Raw genomic sequence first — 24819 nt, 5'->3', positions numbered from 1 at the left:
TGTCAGGTCCCCTCCTCAGGGATATTCCAGTTGGCATCCCCTTCTCTATAGATGAGAGTGCCAGGTTGCCTCACTCTTGCCAACCATCGGTATTACTGTTCTTTTCTATCGTTGCCAAATCACACGATATAAAATTATGCCTCTTGCGTGTAATTAGATTTTCTTTGGTTTCTGTTTATGTTGAACATTGTTTTCATTAAATTTGAGCCGTTAAAAAAATCGTTTGCCAAATGCTTTTCCTGCTTTCTGTGTTGATGAAGTGACAAGTGATGGTTTTATTGAAGTCGTCTCTTTAAAATAACAATGTAAACACATAAGCTGCATTTTTAACACACGAGCATTTTAACAGAGTTTAACTTTTAACATCTGTATTTTTCCTTTCAGGTTCAGTCCGATGCAGCCCAGAACTATACCGTCTTCTATTCAATAAGTGGACGTGGAGTTGACCAAGCACCTTTAAATCTGTTCTTCATAGAAAAAGACACTGGGAATCTGTATTGTACTCGGCCGGTGGATCGTGAAGAATATGATGTTTTTGATGTAGGAGTCTGATTGATATACGTGACTTGAAACGATTAAACTATGTTTCTTCTGGTACTCTACCCTTCCCTGTCTTCTCGCATCCTCTCCTTAGAGGGCATCTGAAAGTAAAGGAGACAAACGATGCAATCTTTTGGAATATTTCTGCTTTTTATGTCAGCTTCTGTTGTTGACTGAAAGGAAGCAGACAGCTTTAATTGCATTTGACTGTCCATTCCAGTAAGTTCCCAGGAGCTGTTTTTGCTCAGGAGATACAGCCCTCTCTCTGCTCGCGGTACAGTTTTCTGTCCGGGACATGACCACGGTCTTTCCTCTTCTGCTCTACCCGCCTCTCTGTCTTCCTTCCACTTGTGTGCTCTCTGATCATGTCTGAGTACTGGCTACGAAAGCAAGAGTCAGAGACTAAACCCAAACGGGGTTAATAAGCCAGCATGCTGACGTGGAGAAGCTTACAGTCACTGGGGACTAACTCAGACAATTTCCAGTGTAATATGGTCAGTGCGGTGGGGTCATGTGGTCACCCATGCGGTGCAGGGACTATGATTCCCCATAAAAAAAGGGATGGTATGATTCCCCATAAAAAAAGGGATGGTCTTTCTAGAAGAAGGAAGAGATCTGGGTGAACAAATGTGACTGGTGTCCACCACATGGCATTTCTTAGTTGTTGGTTGGAAAATTACCAACTCAGTGTTGTAACCACATGCTGAATCGGAATACATTCTATTGGGCATCATAATGCCTTTAATTACATAGCAGCACAAAAACTGGTAAATGGATTTTGTTAGAAAAACTCTTAAAATGTGTGATCCATGAGGTAAAACAGTGAAAGGGCATGGGCATGGGCATGGTGGTGTCAGGATTGGAAACCACTGCTTTCTTTGGGTGAAGTAGGGATTTTTCCCATTCCCCTGAGTCTGTCTTCTCAGTACAGCTTTCTGATGATGGAGTGAATACAGACTACAATCCAAGCCTCTTATTCACATGTAACGTCTCAGTCTAATCTACAGGGTTGCCCATGACTTCACTGTACTCTGAAACTTTATTTGAAGTGTAGACATTTCCGCCAAATGCTGGATGGTCTTCACTCTATTTGAAGCGTTTCTCCATTTGATACTTTGATGATGAAAAAAGCACTGGATAGAAATTAAGTGGTTTATTCTTGAAACTATTTGTAAGGCAGATGGTGGATAGAGCATAGTGTTCCCTCTTGCTAGCATCTTATATCAGTGGGCCTGACCTCGCTTCTTCCTGTCTCCCAGCTGATTGCCTATGCGTCCACAGCAGACGGGTACTCAGCCGACTTACCTCTCCCGCTGCCCATCCGAGTGGAGGATGAAAATGACAACCACCCCGTTTTCACGGAGCAAATTTATAACTTCGAAGTTCCAGAAAGTAGTAGACTGGGTAAGACAATATTTTTTGGGGGAAACGTTTTTGTGAATGTTTGCTTTGGCCATTTGTATTATCGTATGTAATAAAAGGGTACTATGCAAATTGACCAAACAGCGAATGATTGGTCGCTATGACGCACACTGACCACCAGGGGGCAGACACTCAATGCAGGAGCTGCCCCCTGGCGGTCAGTGCGCTCCCACGTGTGGAGTGTCTCGGGAGCCACTAAGCCGGCAGTCAGACATCCCCAATGGCTCCCGACTGCAAAAGGACAGAATGCTGTGCACCGGGCCTCTAATTCTTTTATGAAATGTATGTTCATTTCCTTTGTTCTTTTCTTTCCTTTAGTGTTTGTATGTTTCCTAATTATTTATTAATCTACGTAAAGGTGTTCTTTACATATTAAGGATATTAACTTGTCACCTTGCAAATATTTCTCAGTCAATTGTTTCTTTTCAGTTTTACTAAAGTTTCTTTATGCTGTAGAATAGTTCAGATCTTTCATTTAGTTCAATCTATCCATATCAGACTTAGAACAGCCGTTTCCCTTCAGACTTTATGGTTCATTTAAGAGTAAAATATATTATGTTAAATATGTTTGTGTACATTTTTTGAGATATCGAGTTTTTCATATTTAAGGCCAATCATCCTGAGATGATATTGGACCAGTATCTATTCACAGAATATATTTAATCCCATCAAACACTAACAGTGAATATCTTAGAGCAGTGGTTGGCACACTGTGGCTCCTGAGCCACATGCGGCTCTTTGGCCCCTTGAGTGTGGCTCTTCCACAACATGCCACGGCCTGGGCAGGTCTATTTTGAAGATGTGGCGTTAGAAGAAGTTTAAGTTTAAAAAATTTGGCTCTCAAAAGAAATTTCAATCGTTGTACTGTTGATATTTGGCTCTGTTGACTAATGAGTTTGCCGACCACTGTCTTAGAGGATAGTACAGGAGTTTTTTGTGTTAACAATGTGATACCAATTACTTCTAAAGGCAGATGACAAGTTATCCACACCATGTACCGTATTTGGTTTACATACTTTATTTCATCTTAACATTATGTGGGTTTATCAATATTCTCCCCTCCAAGCAGAGGACATGCAGGACAGAATGGACAATAAAACTAAAATCAACATAGGTATTTTTATTAGGTTTTATTTAGGGAGGTGCTGAATGACAGCCACTGGTGATACAGTTTTTTAAAGCTCTTATTTCTATTGTTTCTTCTCTTAAAACGACTACCTTAATACTTCCACCAGCATTGTTAGAACGTGAGAAGTGCAGATGCTCCGAAGCATACTTAACAAGTATGACACACTTTTTTTTTTTACATCAGGCACTACCGTGGGAGTGGTTTGTGCCACAGACAGAGACGAGCCGGACACGATGCACACGCGCCTGAAGTACAGCATCATGGAGCAGACGCCCCGGTCCCCCGGGCTCTTTGCCGTGCACCCTGCCACCGGCGCCATCACCCTGGTGTCGCAGTATCTGGACCGAGAGGTAGCTTCCTCACTCGGAATGTCTTGGATTGAGTTCTAATTTTATTTTATTTTGGCGTAAGATAATAATTCCTGGCCGTGTAACCTGGTTTGTATATGACTTCTATTTCCTGAAGCAAGAGAAGCCATAAGGAATAGAAATACAGATCAATGGGTATGTAGAAGGTGTAGGAACAAAATCTATTTCTTAAGAAAGTTATTATTATCCGTATTTTTTTCTTGTGTGTGTCTCGTGGGTTCTAGCTCCGTAAAGGATTCAGTTATTGGAAAGGACAATTTGTTTTGTTTAACTCATGAGTATAGCCCATACCCTGATCCCTATCCAGTTAGAGATATGTGTGTGTTTTTTCTTTTTAAAATTTGATTGTTGAAAGTGTTATGTGCTTTTTATCTAGAAAGGATTAGTTGAGGTAAGGTTTATTAAAAATATGCAGCACTATTTGGATAATAGTAATGGCATATTGTAATATATATATATATATTATGCTGTATTCAATGCTTTATGCATAATTTTATTTGATTTTAATAATTTCCTTGTTTGACTATACAGGTGTTACATTCAACCTGTAAGGAGAAATGTGACAGTCAGAAAGATTGATTGACTTGATTTTGTTAGCCTATATCTAACTAGGCTAACAAAATCATTATTGACTGAGTTGATTAATCAATTTTGTATGTAAAAATAGCTTCATTGGAACACTTAAATGCTTCCCACTGCAACTAGAATAACATAAATATAAGTATCGATATGACGGGGAGAGATATTAGAAAGAAGACATCAATGTGACATGATGCCAAAGAAAAAGGGAGGGATAGTGAGAATTTTAAAAAAGGAATCATAAGTAGAACAGAGGTTTCATTAATTTTTTTAAAAAAATGCATTTGTGGGGTTAGAGATTTTATATAATAAAGCATATAATGGTAATAATAAATGGGAAAGTGTGAAGGGAACAATATGACCATATTTTTGTGTCTCTGTAATATGTAGAGATGATGTGGTAATTAAGTGAAAATAAGGATTTTTTCCCTCATGTTTCAGATTGAAAAATGAGACTCAGAAAAGATAATCTAAGGATACAAAGCTTATAAGATACAGCTTTGGGGGGTGGAGGGGAAGTAGAAGGGAAAAACCCAGGTCTGCTTGCCTGATCAAAAAAATAATCTAACCGGATTTTATGGGGAATAACGCAGGAAATAAAGAAATGAACAAGAGAGGCAAAGATGTGGTGCATTTAGAGGAAGGAGAAACGCTCTCAGAACCCTGGAGCCTCTGGGTGGAGCATTTTGGGGTGGGAATGTTGAATAATGTAGAGGGGGATAAGTAAGAGGAACCTGGAGATGAGACAGAGGGAAACAGAAAAAGAAGAAAACTTAACCCAATCAGTGGCTAAAGAATCGTTAGATAGGAGAGAAAGGCAACAGAGATGGTTGTGTCACAAACTAATGACTCCATTTTACCTTTAACACACCAGCTGTGAAATCCATTCCCAGAAGTCAGGGTGATTTCCTAATTGCCAAGTCCGCCTTACCTTAAGTCTCTGTCTGTTGTCAATTACTGAAACTCTCATTCCTTGGATTTCTTGTTTTTCTCCTGCTTCTTTGGTCTTTTGTGTTTGGTGTCCTTTGCTTCGTCTTCTTTCCTCAGCTGTTGAAATGCTATGATTACTCCTTATATCCTCAAATCTTCTCATATTCAGCCTCTTCTAGCTATCTGATTCCTGCCATAATTTCAACCACCATCAGGGGTGGGCAAACTTTTTGACTCGAGAGCCACAATGGGTTCTTAAACTGGACCGGAGGGCCGGAGCAAAAGCATGGATGGAGTGTTTGTGTGAACTAATATAAATTCAAAGTAAAGGAGCGGAGGGGAGAGCAAGAGAACCGGATAGAACAGCTGGATCCGGCCCGCGGGCCGTAGTTTGCCCAAGGCTGGCTACACACTGGTGATTCCCAGATTGGTACTTCTGGCTGTGATCTCTCCCGTGGGTATGGGCCTCATACCAAGGTGGCTTCTGGACCTCTCTCCTTAGGTCTCCCAGAGGCATGTAAAATTCAGTATATGCCAAAGAAAACTCATTGTTTTTGCCCCTCCTTGCGAACTTGCTAGTATTCACTTCCTCAGAGACCTGCCTCTTCTTGTGAATTTTCTGTATGGGTTGGTGATACCCATGTCTGCCTATCCATCCAAGTAGGACACCTGCGCATCATTGTCAATCCTTCTTTCCCTCTTCACTTGTATACAGAATCTGCTCTAATTCTGACTCCCACCTAACTCCCCTGTCACCTTTATTCTCTGTCCTCACTGCTACTGCCTCAGATTAGGACCACCCATGTTAGACTACTTTAGGAGTTCTTTAACTGGTTTCTTTGCCTTCCAGATTAGCTTACTCGAAATTCTGCTCAACCTTCTTCAAGAATATTCTTTCAAAAACTCAAAATGCTCTTAAATTGTGCTACTTCTGTGACTTCAAGAAAACCTTTCTCTCTCACCTGCTATGTAAAGTCTATGGTTACAGTGGTCGGCTCCTAGAGGGTATTTAGGGCACTGGGCTTGTTACTTTGAGGAAGATGGGAAGCTACTGGAGGGTTTAAAAAAAAAAAAGCATAAGTCTAGCCTGGCTGGTGTAGCTCAGTGGTTGAGTGTTGACCTATGAACCAGGAGGTCATGGTTCGATTCCCAGTCAGGACACATGCCTGGATTGCTGGATCAATCCCCAGTAGGGAGCGTGCAGGTGCAGGAGGCAGCCAATCAATGATTCTCTCTCATCATTGATGTTTCTATCTCTCTCCCTCTCCCTTCCTCTCTGAAATCAATTACAATATATTTTAAGGCATAAGTCTAAATTCTTAGTATAACTCTTTATATTTTAACCTCTGCTTACCTTTTCAGCTTTATCCCTGTATACCAAATTCTTAGAGTATATGCAAATATGGAAATAAAAGCATGAATACACACAAATAGAAGAGTATACAATTAAAATTTCATTTATAAATCCAAACAAAGTTGTAAAAAACTAATTAACTATTTGCTTTGTTTTAAGGTTGTAGACAACTACAAATTGATAATGAAAGTACAAGATATGGATGGTCAGTTTTTTGGATTGGTGGGTACGTCGACTTGCTTTATAACAGTAGCAGATTCAAATGACAATTCACCTGTTTTCAGACAAAATGCTGTAAGTATATTTCCAAAATCTACCCCTGTTTATTGGCATTTGTTATTTGATCTGAATGAATAAATATTTATCATGCCTTGAAATATATATGCTTATTTTTTGAATAAAATTAAATAGTAGACATATAAATCTATCTTATTAGTTCAAAGTATTATTTATATTACTGACCTCTTAAAGATCTGTAACATTAGTCTTCATTTGTGATGACATTATTTTCATTCAAAAGATGTCTTCGTGAAACAATACTATTTGAGATTCATAGTTTTAAAATAATCTAGGGAAAAATGATAAGAACAAGTACTTTTGGAGTAGAAGATATATTTTACTTTTTTTGGTAAAGGTTTTCTTTATTACAATATTTTTAATGAGTCCTTTCCGTTTCAGTATGAAGCATCAGTAGAGGAAAATACATACAACATGGAAATCTTACGACTGCCTGTGGATGATAAGGATTTAGTGAACAGTGCCAATTGGAGAGCCAATTTTACTATTTTAAAGGGCAATGAAAACGGGCATTTCAAAATCAGCACAGACAAAGAAACTAACGAAGGCGTTCTGTGTGTTGTCAAGGTACAGTAAGAATAGACAACGGACAACTTGGCAACTTAACAAATTTTAATAAACTAATGGTTTAATCAGCTAAGTCGTTTCAGTTGAGGGAACGTAGTCCCTTTAGTCCTACTGTTCCCACCTAATGCCCGCCTTTCTTCTATAATCTACGTGCCAGTTATTGGTCTCCTAACCTATGCTTGAACATGCTCACATATAAGGATCTCCATACCTCGATGGGCAGCTTATTCCATATGTAGAGAGCTCCAATTCCCAGAAGTCTTTACTGTCTTTACGTGACTCTCCTCAGATCCCATGTCTGCGACCTGCATTTAGTTGCTAACCCTGCACCGAACAGGTATCTTTCTCTTGAAAAGCTGTTCGGTCCACTTGAGACTTACCTTCTCTAAGATAAACATCCCCAATGCCCTTTAACCAATCATCCTATGAAACAAGTTAGCCTTTTGTTATCAGTAAAAAGCACATAATAATGGCCTCTGCCTCTGTAGTAGCTATTCAATATAATAATGAAAATGAAAACATTCAATAAGCTATAGGATATTATTAGTACATTTTAAAAATATTAACATATCTATAATTTTTCATACAAAGATGACTTTTGTCTTTAAAGAAAAGCTAACTTTTCTGGAACCATCGAGCATGAGTCAGTGCAGGACTTAGCTGAGTCCTGGGCGAGCTTCCCATCTCAGTGTTTGCTGGCTGGCTTCTGTTTCAGCAGCAGCAGCAGCAGCAGCGCTTGTGGGCTTGAGTGAGGAAGCTATTGTTCTGGGTCCTCAACATAGAGGGCATTTCACTTCAGTACAACCCTTACTTGCTAGGGAGTTGTTAGTAACTCAATGCAGAAATGAGCTATTTTTGAACAATCTATTTCATTTGATGAAACAAAAAGACCCCCCAGGGTGGAAGAAAACTCCTGCTTTTTTTCATTAATTGATGATTTCATCTCAGTAGACTTCTGATCTCACAGAGTTTTAAGCCGCTAAGATAATAGCCGGCTGAAGCCTTGAAAAACGACATAAAGGATTCGGAGGCTTTAGTTAGCAGGTGCCTCTGGCTGGAGTAACTGAACCTCCTCCCAGCAGCAGCTGTTGCCTCAATTTCCATCTACTTCCCGTTGTCAGCAGGTGCTCCGCCCGTCTGCAGGCTCATCCCAGCGCGTGTAGTTTGTGGGACGGTGTTCATTAGCAACAAATAAACAGATGTTAACGAATTGCCCCTCTTGACTCTCTAGTTTCTGGGATAGACCTAAAAATCAACAGCATTTCACATGCATTTCACAGATTTTAAGATTCCGAAATTTTCTCGACTTCTTAGTGGACTCAGGATGTTAGTTTCTCAGTCTAATACCTAGGAGTGGGGAAAGGTTTGAAACAAAGATATTACTCATCAGTTTTGACTTTGTTCCATGTTCAGCCAGGATTTCTCTTCTTTTTTAATGAATTTATTAGGGTGACGTTGGTTAATAAAATTATATAGGCTTCCTGGGTACAATTCTATAATACATCATCTCTGTGTTATATTGTATGTTTGCCACCCAAGTCAAGTCTCCTTCACCCCCTTCGCTCAGCTACCTCCCTCCACCTCCCTTCCCCTCTGGCAATCACTATGCTGTGGACCATGTCTATGAGTTTGTTTTTTTCTTAATCTCTCCACCCAGCCCCGCAACCCCCATCCCCTCTGACAGCTGTCAGTCTGTTCTCCATATCTATGAGTCTGTTTCTATTTGGTTAGTTTATCTTTTTCATTAGTTCCCACATAGGAGTGAAATCATAGGGTGCTTGTCTTTCTCGGACTGTCAGCCAGGATTATTTCGATAAATTGAAGACAATCAAAGGAAAAGTGTTTCAACGTGTTGTGCAGAATAGTGTGTTATGGGTTTTGCTTGATTTTGTTATCTGAAAATCAATTATAGTGAGAGGATTGATTTAAACAATTTTAGAGTCTGGTGAACCAGTTAAGCAGCATAGAGGAGCAGAGCAAGTACAGTGTGGTGATTAAGGAAATGAACCCAAGCCACACCACCTGGCTTCAAACTCCAGCTCAGACGAGAATCTCTGAGCTGTGGGAAAATCAGTTCAACTCCTCTTCTCCACTTTCTTGCTCTGAAAAACGGGATGATTATAATAAAGCACCATTAAGCATTGCTTTGTTTCTCTTACTTACCTTCGTTTTCACAGAGTTTCTTGGGATAAACTACAGACAATGCCAAAGTACAATTCTCAAATTGTCAAGACAGAATTTTCCTAAAAATAGTGAGCGTGGGTAAGAAAGTTCTACTTAGCTTTTAATGAAGGAACCAGCACAGAGACAGCAGATTCCTAAGAAGAAATGAGGTCCTGGATGGGTTTTGAGAAAAGGAGAAGCTGAAAGAAGATTGCTCAGTTATATGCCTGATAGAAATGATAGCATTTTTAAAACATGTATTTGAATATCTTTTCTATCGGAGAGAAAATATGAGTATTGTACCTTTTCAATTTTGTTTAAGTCGACATCTAATTTTATAAGAAACGTAAAGGTCTGGGCCCCAGTCAATAGTAAATAGTAAGTCAAACAAGGTTGTATTCTTTTTTTTTAACATTTTAAATTTTATTTTATTGTTTAAAGTATTACAAATAGTAGTACATATATCTCAAGGTTCTATTTAGAGTCAGATGAGTGGTAAGCTGGTCTGTTAGTGCACTAAAGCAGGGGCAAACAACACTGTCATTCTTTTTTTATTTTTTTTATTTTTTATTTTTTTTGCATTATCTCCCGGTTCAGAATACTATTTTTAGTGAGAATGAAGCATACAAGTATTTACAGAATTGCTTTTTCATAATCTAAAGCACCTGCAGGCACTTTGGGACCACTCTGGCTAAAGGCCTAGTGAATAATTCCTCCCTCTTTAGCAAAGGGTAGAAGTCAATATTGACCAACCTGGAACCTGGAGAATGTGCGACACTGTTCATGTTGACACAAGTTCCCGTGCTGTTTGAGATACCACATGTGTTGTACACTCAGACTGAGACCCATGTGTTCCTTTCTAAAGCCACTGGATTATGAAGAAAACCAGCAAGTGGTCCTGGAAATTGGGGTGAGCAACGAAGCCCCTTTTGCTAGAGACCTGGCGCTCAGGACACCCACGAACAGAGCAGTGGTCACGGTCCATGTGAAGAACCAGGATGAAGGGCCCGAGTGCAAGCCTGCCGCCCAGTACGTGCGGATTAAAGAGAACTCAGCCGTGGGGTCCAGGATGAATGGCTACAAGGCATATGACCCCGAGACCAAGAGTAGCAGCGGGATAAGGTACAAGGACGTCTGTAACCCCGTACTGACATGCATTGGAAGCCATTGAGACAGTCACTTTTTCTAATACATTGTAGACTGCTATTTTAATACGTTTTCTATTAACAGGTACAAAAAATTGCATGATCCTAACGGGTGGATCGCCATTGATGAAATTTCGGGGTCAATCCAAACTTCCAAAATTCTGGACAGGGAGGCCGCAACCCCCAGGAACGACTTGTACAACGTCACAGTCCTGGCCATAGACCAAGGTATTTACTGAAAGAACTGGAGGATAACGCGACTTTTCTTGTGCGGAATTAATCCTGTGATGAGTAGACTGAACTCTTGGAAATCCCTTTAAAGACTCTGTTCCAGCTTCTCTTCACCACGTAGCGAGGTGAAAGCACTTGGAAACAGGAGCCCTGTCTTGTTGTCGGGGTGTCCCCACATGGCGGGCCTTAAGGGATGACAGACCATATTAGGGGACAAAGGTGCATCTGAGGTCTAGGACTGATGAGGGGGTCCCCCTGGCTCTCCTAGAACTCTTCATGTCACTTTAACTGTGCGTTTTTTAAATTTATCTTTATTGTTGGAAGTATTACAGATATCCCGCTTTTTTCCCCATTGATCCCTTTCTCCCTACTCCCATCCCTTTCCCAGGCCTCCCCCCACTATTGTCTGTGCCCATGAACTATGCATATATGCATATAAGTTCTTTGGTTAATCTCTCCTCCCTCCCCCCGCCCCCGCCCCGCCCTCTCTCTGAGAATCCTCAGTCTGTGGCATGCTTCCCTGTCTCTGGATCTGTCTTGTTCCTCAGTTTATCTTGTTCATTAGATTCCACATGTGCATGAGGTCATGTGATACTTATCTGACTGGCTTATTTCACTTAGCATGATACCCTCCAGGTCCCTCCATGCTGTCTCAAAGGGTAAGAAATCCTTATTTTTTCACAGCTGCATAGTATTCCATGTATAAATGTAACTTTAAATTGAGACTTTCAATAGCTCAGCTGACTTTTAGGTCAAAATGATTCTTTCTTTGAATTCTGTTTCCTAAAGTAACCCAGAACTTCTGAACCCTGGTTTTATCTTCAAATAATTTGTGACACTTAAAAACTATATCAAGGTATTGACATACCTCAGACCAACTGAACCACAATCCCTGGTTTGGGAGCCTGGACATCATATATTTAAAAAATTCTGCCTCAGTGGTTTTAATGTGTTCTGGGATTGGAATACCTTTTTCTGTAGTTATGTCACTACTCAGTAACGCCTGCACCAGAAGGGACCCAAGGAAATGGAGTTCAAATTCAGACCTTTATTTTTTTTGTTTGGTAAAAGTTTATTGGCAGTTGTATCTGATATTCTCAACAGTAGTACTCATGATATGCAGGTTTCATTTATCCATATACTAGAGGCCCGGTGCACAAATTTTGTGCAAGAGTAGGCCTTCCTTCCCCAGCTGCTGGCACCGGCTTCCCTCTGGCACCCGGGACCTGGGCTGGCTTCGCTTCGGCCATCTGCTGGCATCCAAGACCTGGGCTGGCTTCCCTCCAGCCCCCCACAGGCACCTGGGACCCGGACTTCCCTCCGGCCCTGGCTTCGTCTGGAAGGACGTCCAGTCTCATTAGCATATTACCCTTTTATTATATAGGATGTTCTTATTTATTATTTCTTTGAATAACCAGGAGTTTATTTAAAAACCATATATCCTATGTAGAATCCACTTGATTTTTTTTCTTAAGAAACGATAAAAGACGTTAAAAATTACACTAAACCTTTTGCCCTTCTCCCTAGATGGCAGATCGTGCACTGGAACGCTTGCCGTGAGCATCGAAGATGTGAACGATAATGCGCCAGAAATACGTCAAGATTATGTGACAATTTGCAAACCGAAGATGGGGTACACTGACATTTCAGCTTTTGACGCCGACGAACCTATCCACGGCGCTCCGTTTTATTTCAGCTTGGCCAACCCGTCTCCAGAAGTCAACAAAATATGGACCCTCTCCAGAGTTAATGGTATTCACTCAAAAACTCACTTAGATGCCCTGAAACAACTGAGAATGGGGGTACTTGGTTACTCACATGAAACATGTACCATTGATTCTTAGCCTAACCAACTTTTACAAATATTGTAGGGGGCCTATGTTATATATTTTACACAAAATGAAAGAAAGCATAACTTTCATGGTGGCAAAATCTACTTTTACAATGAAGACAAAAATGCTTTGTTAAAATATCGGGCAGCTTATCACTAACGTGTTGTTGCTGCTTTTAAGCAACTCCAGTGAGGGGAAGAGAGGATGGAAGGGGGGCAGCTCTGGAAGTGAGGAGTCTGGGGTGTGGGCCCTGCGCTCCGTGGTAGTTTGGAAGGGCACGTGGGGGATATGGACAGAGGTCTGGCGCTGGAGCCTGAGGACAGTGTCTGGGACTGGTTTCTGGGGCGTGTGGTCCATGTTTCAGCCATGACTCACTTCCTCTTTGTTGCTATGTCATCTTCTCTCATGTAGTTGGACTTTTCTGTATGCTGTTCCTTCTGCCTAGAATACCTCCCTTCCCATATCTTAGCTTGATATCAATTCATACTATTTATCGAGCACCTACTAGCTCCCAGGCACTGTTGCTGACCCTGGGATGTGTGTAGAGATTCGCAAGGAAGACATGATTGCGCACGTCTAGGAGGTCTTTCTGGAAGTAGAAGCAGGGACACTGTGACCTTTCGCTACCTTTATGACAGTGCTTTTCATGTAATAAAAGCACTGTCATCTGTTTACATTTCTCCTCCAACGTATGCATGAGTTTCTCAAGACATTCGCAATCTATTTTTGCATTTCCAGTACCTAGCCCATTGCTTAGTAGACATTGATCGCTTAATAAATGTTGGTTGAATCACTAATTCATTAATATACATGCATGAAAGAAGGGAAACACTAGGGTGGTAAGGAAATCAGTGTTGCTGGAGGTCAGAAAGCTGTAGTTGGAGTGCTGCGAGAATGGGCGGAAGGAAGGATGGGATCTGGAAGTGATGGGCTTTATGGACCAGACCAAGGAGAAGGGCCTTGGTATAGTAGGTGACAACAGGTATGCCTGGGAGTGTATAAAGGCAACACTGTATCCAGATTTATGTCACAAGCAGGTGACTTGGTGACACTCAGGAGGCAATTTGAAGAGCGCAGAGTTGAGTGGCAAGGAGAGTCCGAGGCTGGTGCACTCGTGGGTGACTGAGCAGGGGCAGCGGGATGGAGGGGTCTTACCTCCGGCACAGGGTGCTTCTGAGGGGCAACGTGAACCCCCGTGGTGACTCACGTTCCTCTCAGAGCTGCAGTTATGAGGTGCAGCCAAGCATGCTGCCGTTCCCCCGATCAGCACCGAGCATTTAAGCACAGCTTAGAAATCACAGACCACTCCCGTTGCGTATTACGCTTTGTCCGTTCATTTAGTGCATTGCGAAAACTCCAAAAGGCTGTAATTGCAGTTGAAAATGTGTAGAGCTTTTGGTCCGTTGGTGATCGGGTCATTAAAATAAGGTATGGAGACTGTTGGGGGAAAGATCACAGTTGATATACATGTACTGTTGTGATATAGAGAGAGCTGTTTTGGTGATATTGATTAGCTTCTGGTATTGAGATTACTTCCAGAGGCAAGGCATGAACCACAAAGGGTCCATCATGTTTTGAAAAATTTCCTTATAGTGGACAGGTAGGTACGAGGAGGTAAATGGATACGAAGATGTGAGCTTAAGACATCCCTTGTTTGTGACGGTGTGTGTTAATTCTTTATGAGAGTCATAAACTGGTACTGCAGAAAGACGCTTGAAGTGTATGTCAAAAGTCAAGAGGGGAGGGTGGGTGAGGGGGAGTGGGAAGAGATTAACCAAGTAACTTGTATGCATATGCATAACCCATGGGCACAGACAGTAGTGAGGTGAAAGCCGGGGTCGGGGGCGGGGGGGTAGAGTCCGATACAAGGTGGAGGGGGTCAATGGGGGGAAAAGGGGACAACTGTAATACTTTGAACAGTAAAGGTAATTTTAAAAAAAGCCAATCTGGCATTATTAGTTTGTAAAAAAGAGAATCAGTAAGGAGCTATTAAATATTGTTGAAATGCTACTGGGTCACTCCAATGCCACATTCTTTCCTCCAGCTTCTCTCTAAAAAGTTACAACGAGCAAACACATGTGCGGTAAGGTTAGCGCTGGCAAAGCTGAAGGTAGCCATCCACGGTCATTGACATTTACGTGGCAGACAGTTCCTTACAGACAAGCGTGGTGAAACGCATGCCCAGGGAGGAGGACACGATCGTTACATTGTAATTCTTTTATTGCAGACACAGCTGCCCGTCTTTCCTACGGGAAGAACGCCGAGGCGAAGGAGTATTACATTCCCGTGACCGTGAGAGACAGAGCGGGGCAATCCGCCACCAAAACCCTGCGCGTGAACCTGTGTGACTGCACGCACCCAAGCCAGTGTCAGGCGGCCGCCAGGAGCGCGGACGTGTCGCTCGGGAAGTGGGCCATCCTGGCCATCCTGCTGGGCGTGGCGTTGCTGTCCTGTAAGTCCTTGTCCCTACGTAAAACTCAGGTAGACAGTAGATGTCCGAGTGCACAAGAAGGTCCTTAAAGAGTGATCTTGTCCAACGATCCAGCAGGTGTGAGTCCCCGTCACAAACTCCTTTCCTGTCCTTACCTGAGTTCTGATGGGCTGTTTTCTTTCTTTTTTAAAAAAAATATATTTTATTGATTTTTTACAGAGAGGAAGGGAGAGGGGTAGAGAGTTAGAAACATCGATGAGAGAGAAACATCGACCAGCTGCCTCCTGCACACCCCCTACTGGGGATGTGCCTGCAACCAAGGTACATGCCCTTGACTGGAATCGAACCTGGGACCCTTGAGTCCACAGGCCGACGCTCTATCCACTGAGCCAAACCAGTCAGGGCACTGATGGGCTGTTTTCTGTGAGAGGAGCAGGATCCATTTTGAGGTGAAAGATTTCAATTTTGGATAGAACTCTTTTTTTTTTAAAATATATATTTTTATTGCTGTCAGAGAGGAAGGGAAAGGGAGAGGGAGAGAGAGATAGAAACATCTATGATGAGAGAGAATCAGTGATCAGCTGCCTCCTGCATGCCCCATACTAGGGATCAAACCTGCAACTCAGGCCTGTGCCCTGATCGGGAATTGAACTGTGACCTGTGACCTCCTGGTTCCTAGGTCGATGCCCAACCACGGAGCCACACTGGCCTGGAAGAACTCCTTTTTTTTTTTTTTTAATGTTAATTTTCGCCTGAGGATATTTTTCCCACATATTTTTAGAGAGAGTGAAAGGGAGGGAGGGAAGGAGAGAAAAACAAATGTGAGAGAGGCACATCGATTTATTGCCTCCTGCATGAGCCCCCATTGGGCCAGGGGTTAAACCTGCAACCCAGGTACCTGCCCTTGACCAGGAATCAAACTCAAGACCTTTTTGGTGTGTGGCTGACGCTCTGTCCACGGATCCACACCAGCCAGGGCTTGGACAGAACTCTTGAACCTTCTCAGATTGTCAATGTATAATTTTATTTCCTGGTCCTGATCTTCCGCTGTCTGAAAGGTCACTGAAAGCCATTTTCATTTCATGTCCTCTCACCACTCAGCCACAGATTTATGGGAGGTGTCAGCAATATCTCTTCGTTGACATTCTCTTGCCAATTTTGAATTCTGTTACCCTCTTCTTCACCAGATGACTAGTTCCCCAGGACACCATATCTCTTCCCCTCGTTCTGTTTCCACCCGATCCTGCAGTTTAGATGAGCTGGTCCTTTGTTCTGTGACAGGGGCAGTGATTAAGAGCAAGGCTCTGGAATCGGACTGTCTGGGTTTGTGCCCCAGCTCTATCATTTGCAAGCCATGTCCCCGGGGCAGGTTACGTAACTGCGCGTCAGTTTCCACTCCTGTAAAAGGAGGTAATTATAGTAGCCCACTTTATGGGGTCGCACTGAGGATTAATTAATGCATGTGAAGTGCACGGTATACTTCTAATAAGTGTTCATTATTTTTCACCAACTCAACAAAATGTATCTTGAACACCAATGATATGTCAAAAACTGTGTCTATGTGGGTGGGATTCATAAAAGAACAAAACACGAAAGACAAACAAACATAGTCTGTCTTGCCCGGCCAGTGTGGCACAGTGGTGGAGCATAGCCGTGTGAACCAGAAGGTTATAGTTTGATTCCTGGTCAGGGCACATTCCCCGGGTTGGGGGCTCGATCCCCTGTGGGGGGCGTGCAGGAGGCAGCCAATCAGTGGTTCTCTCTCATCACTGATGTTTCTTTCACTCTCTCCCTCTCCCTTCCTCTCTGAAATCAATAAAAAAAATTGTCTTGAGACAGCAAACTAATCAATAAAAAAATAAAAAAGCAAGATAATGAGGATCTACAGGGCTGTAGAATGTGCGGGGTGAGTGTGAGAGGTTGGGGGTAGAGACTGCAATCTCAGTAAATGGTTAGCCAGGCCTCGCTGAAGGTCACTGTTGATGATTTTTGGAAAAGGTAGGTCTGCCCAGTGGAATAGCTGGGAAAGAGCTTTCAGCTGAAGGGGAAAGTCCGTTCCAAGGCGCTAAGGGGAGAGTATGCCTGGGGAAGTCAAGGGGTGGCAGGGAGACCAGCAGAGCTAGAGAGCAGTGGGAGAGGGGAAGAAGGGAGAGATGAAAGCAGGGCCATCACCAGGGGCCAGAGAGCAGGCAGGGGTTAGCACGCTTTTTCTAGGGCTGGACAGTGTATATTTCATACTCTGCCGGCCATGTGGTTTCAGTTATAACCAGTCAAACCTGTAGCAAGAAATCAGCCATAGCAAATATTTAAATGATGGGCATGCTGTGTTCTTTATTTGTGAAACTAAATTTGAATTTTATATAATGTTTACATCCAATAAACTATTTTGATTTTTTCAGCCATTTAATAATATAAAAACCGTATTCATGGGCCATTCAGAAACATGTGGTGGGCTGGACTGCGGCTGTGGTTTGGCCGTGTGCGGTACAGCGGTGTGTAGAACACTGTAAAGAGTTGTTATTACTCTTAGTTTTACCCCACATTTCAACCTCTCACAATTATTGTATACAATGAATATTCTGAATAGGAAAATTTACATTGGTTTAGTTCAGATACTTGGAGATAAATCTATTCAGGGTAAAATGGTTTTCCTTCCCTATATGCAAACCATCCTTTTGGGAATCAGTAAATCTCTTTAGAGATGGTCGCGACCCACAGGTTGAGAACCGCTAGCAGGGTCGCCTAAGACCATCGGAAAACACAGATATTTACATTACAATTCATAACAGTAGCAAAATTACAGTTATGAATTAGCAATGAAAATAATTTTATGGTTGGGGGTCACCACAACATGAGGAACTGGATTAAAGGGTCGCGGCATCAGGGAGGTTGAGAACCACTGCTCTAGAAGGTCAAGGTGATTCAGGGGACACCATGTTTAGTGGCTGTATTTGTCTCCTGTGCACTTTAGGTGAGAAGATAAACAAAGATGGTATTTTATTCTATGTCCGTTAAACTTTACAATTCACTTTTGCTTCCACTCTCAGCTGTATTGCTGACTTTAGTGTGTGGAGTTGTTGGTGCCAGGAAGAAGAAAGGTTTTCCTGAAGATTTGGCGCAGCAAAATTTAATTATATCAAACACAGAAGCTCCTGGCGATGATAAGGTGGTAAGTAATTTTCTTACATGAATATTTATCTCTGAACATCTCCCATAATTTCTTAACTTGTCCTCATGAAGTTAAAGTTATTTTGACATCAAGAAGTTTAGTTATATTTCTCACTGGGTAAGATTTTGCAGGCATGAGATTTTGCATAATAAGTGTGTTATGTCAGTATTCGAACATTCATGCAGTGGCGTTTACTTCGCTGTTTAGACCAGATGCCTTGGTTCGGTCATCTTTCTTCCACTCTCTCGTGTTGTCATTTAGAACTTGTTCTTTGAGGTTGTGTATTTATTATAACAACAGTCTATTTGACTGCTCTCTGCAATGTATATTTCCAGAGATTATTTTTTTCTTTGACTATTTATAATAGGAAAAATCACTTGCTAAAAACTCTGAAGATAAATGAAGAAAATATCAAAGAGTGTGAGAGTGTGTGTGTGTGTGTGTGTGTGTGTGTGTGTGTGTGTGTGTTGGAAGATGGGGTGGGAGTTGGGTGACAGATCGGGACTGGGAAGGTGAATCTGGAAGTCACTGACTTATTGAAGGAAGTCGGTTCCCTGGGAGAGTAAACTCTGGGCAATCACCTGGAGGTGGGTGAAAGGAACAGAGAAGAGAGAATGTAGAACGGCCCTGGGCTCAGCTTCCATGTTAGTTTATCTTCAGTTCTCCTCTCATTAGCTTAGAGATGTGATCGATGAGCATGTATTCATAGTGACAACATTATACTGTCAACATCTGAAAATCAGGATTTTATCTTTTGTGATGGAAATGTACTGTAGCAGCAACCGCAGTAAAACATATAGACCAGCAGTGCCACCACATGGTTCCTTTTCAGTTCTCTTTTTCCATCTTTTCCTCAGGCAGTGGGGTAGTATGTATGACTGTTATAGATGTAGTTCAGTTTCAGTGAGTCATCTGAACTTGAAAATCTTCCATTTTAGTCAGAGACGCTGCATATTACATTTAAAAAGCTAAATGGCTAAGAAGATGGCATACAACAGCCTGATGGTTATGGGAGATCTTGTCACGATCAGAATGAATGGTTTATAATCAGAACTGACCCACCGAGGTGACGGCTACAACTAAACTTCTCACCTGTGTTGAACTTTTCTCGTTCCCTCTGTATCTCTTTTTTTTTTTGAAACTGGACTTTTGGGAAGAAGAGTTTATACTCCATTTCCCTGTGATATTACTTCCTGTTCCCTCAGCACTCCGTGGAAATTCTTTTGGTAAAGACCACCAGTGGTCACTTTTTTACTAGAATTCCGTGGTGCTAACTTGATTTGAGCGAGTACTTATCCTAGTTGGTGTTATTTTCTACTTGGATCAATGGCCTCCTTGCCATACTCCTCTGCATGGCTTCAGTTATGCCTCTTTGGATCCCTCTATTGCTATTCTGGATCAATTGTCACAGCTCCAATGCCTTTATTCACCCCTTGGAATGGGCTCTGCTTGTGGTTTCATTCTCAGCCCTCTTGTCGTTTAGTCTACAGTCTTCTCTGGGTGATGGCATTTATTCCCGGGGCTTCAACTACCACCTGTAGGGGATAGGGACTCCCCGAATCCTACCTCCAGTTCAAATATCACACTTGAGCTCCAGATCCCCATAGTCATGTACTCATCTTGGACGTCCCACCAGTTTACCATGTCCACAATGGAATGGCTTACACCCATCTCGCCCACAGCACTTCCTTCTTCCCTATTTCCATGTGCATTGCACCACCAAGCTAGCTGCACGGCAGAGCACTTAGGACTTATTCCTGACCCTTTGCCGCCTCCTCCATCTAACCACCAGTGAGCTCTCCATGGCATTCATCAACTTCTTTTATCTTTAATTTTAAATATATTTGTTACTGTTTATAGTATTACAGGTATCTCCCATCCCCCCTCTTTCCCCCCTTCCTCCCAGCCCCTACACACACACCTGGATCCTCACTACCCTCTTTCCTCGACTTCTTTCAATCACTACTGCTTCTACTCCGGCTTAGGTCCTTATCATTCCTGATCTCCATGACACTAAACTCGTCTTTCTTATTTGTCTTTCACCTTATTGCCTAGAACAGCTGTGGGCAAACTACGGCCTGCGGGCCAGATCTGGCCCGTTCGGCTGTTCTATCCGGCCCGCGGAGCCAAAAGAGCGGAGGGTTCTCTTGCTCTCCCCTCCGCTCCTTTACTTTGAATTTATATTAGTTCACACAAACACTCCATCCATGCTTTTGTTCCGGCCCTCCGGTCCAGTTTAAGAACCCATTGTGGCCCTCGAGTCAAAAAGTTTGCCCACCCCTGCTCTACATGTTTCAGCCTGGCATGCAGGTCTTCATGCCCTCTGGCCTTTTATAGCCTTCCAGCTTCCTCTCTCGGTCTGAACTCTGTGTGGTAGACATTCTCAGCAGGCTGAAGGCGAGAACCCCCCAAAGCATCTTTTGCCCTGGAGTCTTGGGCCCGGACCCTCCTGTAGGTGGGGCATTCTTGCTCCCCATTCCAGGTCTGCTACAGCGAACCTCCCTGGATTTGCATTTTGATGTTCTTGCTCTGTGCTCCTGTAGCATTCTGTGTTCACCTATCTATCAGAATAATCACATTCTTCAAGTCATTATCTATGTTCTGTCTTACTGGAATAAGAACTTCTCGGAGCCACTGAACGCCATGTTCATCTTTGCATCTCTAGACTGAACACATCACTGGAAAGTGATAGATGTCTGAATGAATGAATAAATGGCGGAATGAATGAATAAAAGGTTGTGTAAATGTTCTTTCTCCCTTGCCTTCTTGTGACTTGACTTGGGAACCCATGTTCTCCGGAGATGAATGGTCTTATTTCATTTTATTTCAGTGTTCTGCCAATGGGTTTACGACCCAGACAGTCAACAACTCTAACCAAGTCTTCTGTGGCACGATGGGACCAGGGATGAAAAATGGGGGGCTGGAAACCATTGAAATGGTGAAAGGCGGACACCATACCCTGGACTCCTGCCGCGGCCATCACCACACGCTGGACTCCAGGGGCGGACACGCGGACATGGACAACTCCAGATACATGTACTCGGAGTGGCACAGCTTCACACAGCCCCGCCTGCGAGAGGTGAGTTTCCCTCGGTGACTCCCTGCAGTTAAATGTCCAAGAGGAGAACAATAGGAAATGGAAATTAACATGTACATTGAATGGCCAGATTATTATGGTCTCTGAATGCATAATAATCTGGCCACTCAGTGTGTGTGTGTGTGTGTGTGTGTGTGTGTGTGTGTGTGTGTGTGTGTATATATAATTAGAGGCCTGGTACATGAATTCGTGCATGGGTGGGGTCCGGCCAGCCTGGCCAGGGGGAGGGGACATGGGCAGTTGGCCGGCCTTCTGGTCGAACTCCTGGTCGAGGGGACAATTTTCATAATAGCCTTTTATTATATAGGATATACACTGAGTGGCCAGATTATTTTGCATTCAGAGATCATAGTAATCTGGCCACTCAGTGTATTTTTTAAGAAACTGCTTTCCCATATTCTTCATGGTTTCCTCTTTCCTTCTCACTCTCTGGTTCTGTTCCCCTGCTCTTCAATTATGTTACATTATTGAATATAAAAGGGATTTTATTTCATCTCTCATATTCTCTTAATTTCTAAAATCTCATGATCACTGCAGGTTTTTCATATCCCTCCCTTAAGTTTAGGTGAGTGTTTACCTCACGAGCTCTTTTAATATGAAAGAATATGAAAAAAAAATCTCATTTCTCACAATCATAAAACTCCCCAAATCAAATCTCCACTTCTCTGTGAAAACCAAGCATCTGTACACTATTCTAGGATCCGGGTGGAATGATACGATCTGTCTGAACGATTTTCAACGTACAAGGCACCACGCAGGTGTCACGTGTGTCATTCAGAGGAAAGTAAAGGCTGTGAAAGGAAGGAGAGACGACGTAAGGGATTTTCAATCCTGGTGGCACCTCCAAATTCCTGGGGAGCTTTCAAAATATAACACTTGCCCTTGAAAGGTTCTGATTTAATTGGCTTGGCTTTTTTGCCCCCACCCCCACCCCGTCGGAGCACCTCGGGGGATTCCCATGTCCAGTCCAGGGGGAGAAGCACTGGATTGAACTGCTTCCTGGTACTAAGCTTTCACATCTTTGCCCTTGAAACACCAACACCGGTGTTTGACAGACTGCACATGGGCCACATCCTGTGATGCAGCTGTAGCTTATCATATGTCCATAGCATGTTTTTTTTTTCATGAAATCCAAGCGTTAATCCTATCCCCGTTTCTAGATGGTCAGTTTCATGTACTATCAGGGTGGGGAGAGGCGAAGCTTACGAAGCATTCGTAGTGTGACCTCAGGTAATGGATGGGAGGCTACAGGGTCTTGGTTACACAAGACAAGATGGCGAGCTCGGGTTCGAGAGGGAAGCACAGGCGAGGAGGGGGCAGGCGCAGGAGTGTGGCAGGCCGGCAGACAGGCCAGAGGCAGACAGGGAGGGTAGCTGTGGCTGAAAGCTTGGCTCCTGCATCCCCAGACCAGGTTTTTGCAACGTGAGTTACGCTATTTTAAACTTTATTGCAATTTTTTGGTGCATTTCTATTTTGTCATGTGTGGACTATCTTGTAAAAATTGATGCTGAAGCCAACGAGGTAATTCTTACCTACTTTCTTTTTTCTTTTAATGTTGAACATATTACATATGTCCCCCTTCCCTCTCCCCCCACCTCCATTGACCTCTTCTAACCCTACCTTCTAACTGCACATAATACATAGCAATTTTAATTAGCATCTATTGTCTCTTTACTATGTGCTGGGCATAATAAGAATATTTTTTATATTGTTGCTTCTTTTTTAATCACCATTTATCCCTCCTATACCCTCTTCCACCTCCACCACCTCCCTTCCCCGCAGCAATCACCACGCTGTTGTCTGTGTCCCTCAGTTCTCTCTCTCTCTCTCTATTTTCTTTTTCTCAGTCCTCCCCCCTCCTCCCCAACACTCCCACCAGTGCTGTCTGCGCGCTCTCTCTCTGTTTTCATGCACTCCTCCTTCGGCATTGAAAGTTGACCCCGTGAGATAGCCGCTGTCTATTTTAGACTTGAGAAGAGGGAGACATAAATGTTTACTCGCTGGCTCACAGTCCCATCGCTGCTTGGTGAGGCCAGAGGCACGACTCCAGTCAGGACTGTCTGACCACTCAAGCTCCAGTGCCAAACCCCCTGCGTGTGGTCACCATTCTGCGGACTAGCCCGGCCTCTAGATATGAAATATGGGGATGAGCATTTAATATGGGGATGAGCATGTAATGGTAACTTAAATGTACTTAAATATAACATTTATTTACATCGTGGTTTTTTTTTAATGCGTATGGGTTATTAGAAATGTGAAATATACTGACTTTATGGTGTGGCTGTGACATAGACCAATCATGTGCATTTTTTGTATGTAGGACTCCATTAGAGGACACACTGGTTAAAAATTAAACATAAAAGGTAAATAAAAAATATATTTTATGTTTATGGGTTTGTGTGTTTAAAGCAATAATGCGATCGCTTCGTTTTGCTTTGCAGAAGCTGCACCTGTACCATCAGAACGAAGACCACCTCTCGTCGCAAGATTATGTCCTCAGCTATCACTACGAAGGGGGGGGCTCCCCGGGGGGCTCTGTGGGCTGCTGCAGTGAGAAGCAGGAGGAAGAGGGCCTGGACTTTCTGGATCATTTGGGAGCTAAATTTACTGCCCTGGCTGAAACGTGCACGAAGAGATAAAGGTGCCAGTGCTACCTTTACGTGGTCTTGTCAGACATTCTGGAGGTTTCCAAAAGGAAGACCGTAAAATTCAATTTCAGTGTCTAAATATTCACATATGACTACAGTATATGAATTTTTCTAAAATTTGAATTATGCGAATTGCCCATTTGTATTCTTCAAGCAAGTCCTTGTGTATCCTTTCTCTCAAGTTCACATGTTAAAAACGATTTTCACTTTCTTGAGAGCTGAGTAAATAGACAATTAGCAAATCTTACGCTGTAGCATAGGAATGAGAGTCTATAAAGGATCTGCTCTCCTTTACAGAAGTTATTCCAATAAGTATGTTGGGTAAATAAATATTAGTCCGGCCATAGCTAAGCGGTATTTGGTTGAATATGGCAGGGCGGCTATCTGTGCTGAAATTCTGTTGTTCCAAATTAGATTTCAGTGGGATAGGATTATTTCAAACACGATGGCAAATTTTGTTGGATTTTTTTTTTTTTTTTTTTTTTTTTTTTAGCTCTAAAAAGGCAGTAGTACCTAGTCAGTAGCCCCTACAATTTCTAGAATTCTGTTTCCTTCTGGTTAGCAACAGGATAATGAAGAGCAGTCTGATCTATTCGATGGCCCTAATAAAGGTCTCAAAAATACACAGCCATAACTTTCGACTATTCTAGAAACGTGTGCACCAAAAGTTTGTTATTTTATGCTTTTGGACGCGTGTTTTATGGTTTATAAAGGATTATTCCGAGGAATAAGTTTCCTCATTCTCAAGAAACAAAATTATACTCACCATTTAGAGTGTTATTGCCAGTATTGTAATGAATTTAAAATACTAAAAATCTTTCATTGAGGTCATAATCCCAAATCTTAACTTTTTTTTCTTTCTGAGACTCAGCACTACTACTGAAAACTTGTCAGTAATGAAAATTATTCTGAGAAAA

General features: G+C 42.5%; 1 protein-coding gene across 2 annotated transcripts in view; it reads left to right on the top strand.

The window, feature by feature from the left end:
* Positions 1 to 23893, top strand: part of DSC3 (desmocollin 3) — a gene marked incomplete at its 3' end in the record, with an annotated part of 39566 nt that extends 15673 nt beyond the window's left edge. Inside the window, exons 5-16 of one of the 2 annotated variants that reach the window (XM_080684834.1) lie at positions 385 to 540; positions 1800 to 1944; positions 3275 to 3441; positions 6482 to 6616; positions 7001 to 7186; positions 10215 to 10471; positions 10580 to 10722; positions 12253 to 12477; positions 14785 to 15009; positions 18036 to 18157; positions 20988 to 21236; positions 23696 to 23893. In XM_080684834.1, the coding sequence (XP_080540960.1) occupies positions 385 to 540; positions 1800 to 1944; positions 3275 to 3441; positions 6482 to 6616; positions 7001 to 7186; positions 10215 to 10471; positions 10580 to 10722; positions 12253 to 12477; positions 14785 to 15009; positions 18036 to 18157; positions 20988 to 21236; positions 23696 to 23893 (2208 nt within the window). Of the gene's footprint in view, positions 1 to 384; positions 541 to 1799; positions 1945 to 3274; positions 3442 to 6481; positions 6617 to 7000; positions 7187 to 10214; positions 10472 to 10579; positions 10723 to 12252; positions 12478 to 14784; positions 15010 to 18035; positions 18158 to 20987; positions 21237 to 23574; positions 23602 to 23695 lie in introns of those variants that run through there. The other variant, XM_080684835.1, reaches the window with a different exon arrangement.
* Between the last annotated feature and the right edge of the window lie 926 nt (positions 23894 to 24819).

Source organism: Plecotus auritus (assembly GCF_963455305.1).
Source record: "Plecotus auritus genome assembly, chromosome: 8".
Taxonomy (NCBI): Eukaryota; Metazoa; Chordata; class Mammalia; order Chiroptera; family Vespertilionidae; genus Plecotus; species Plecotus auritus.
The sequence above is the reverse complement of the archived record's forward strand: the minus strand, read 5'-3'. Positions and strand labels throughout refer to the sequence as shown.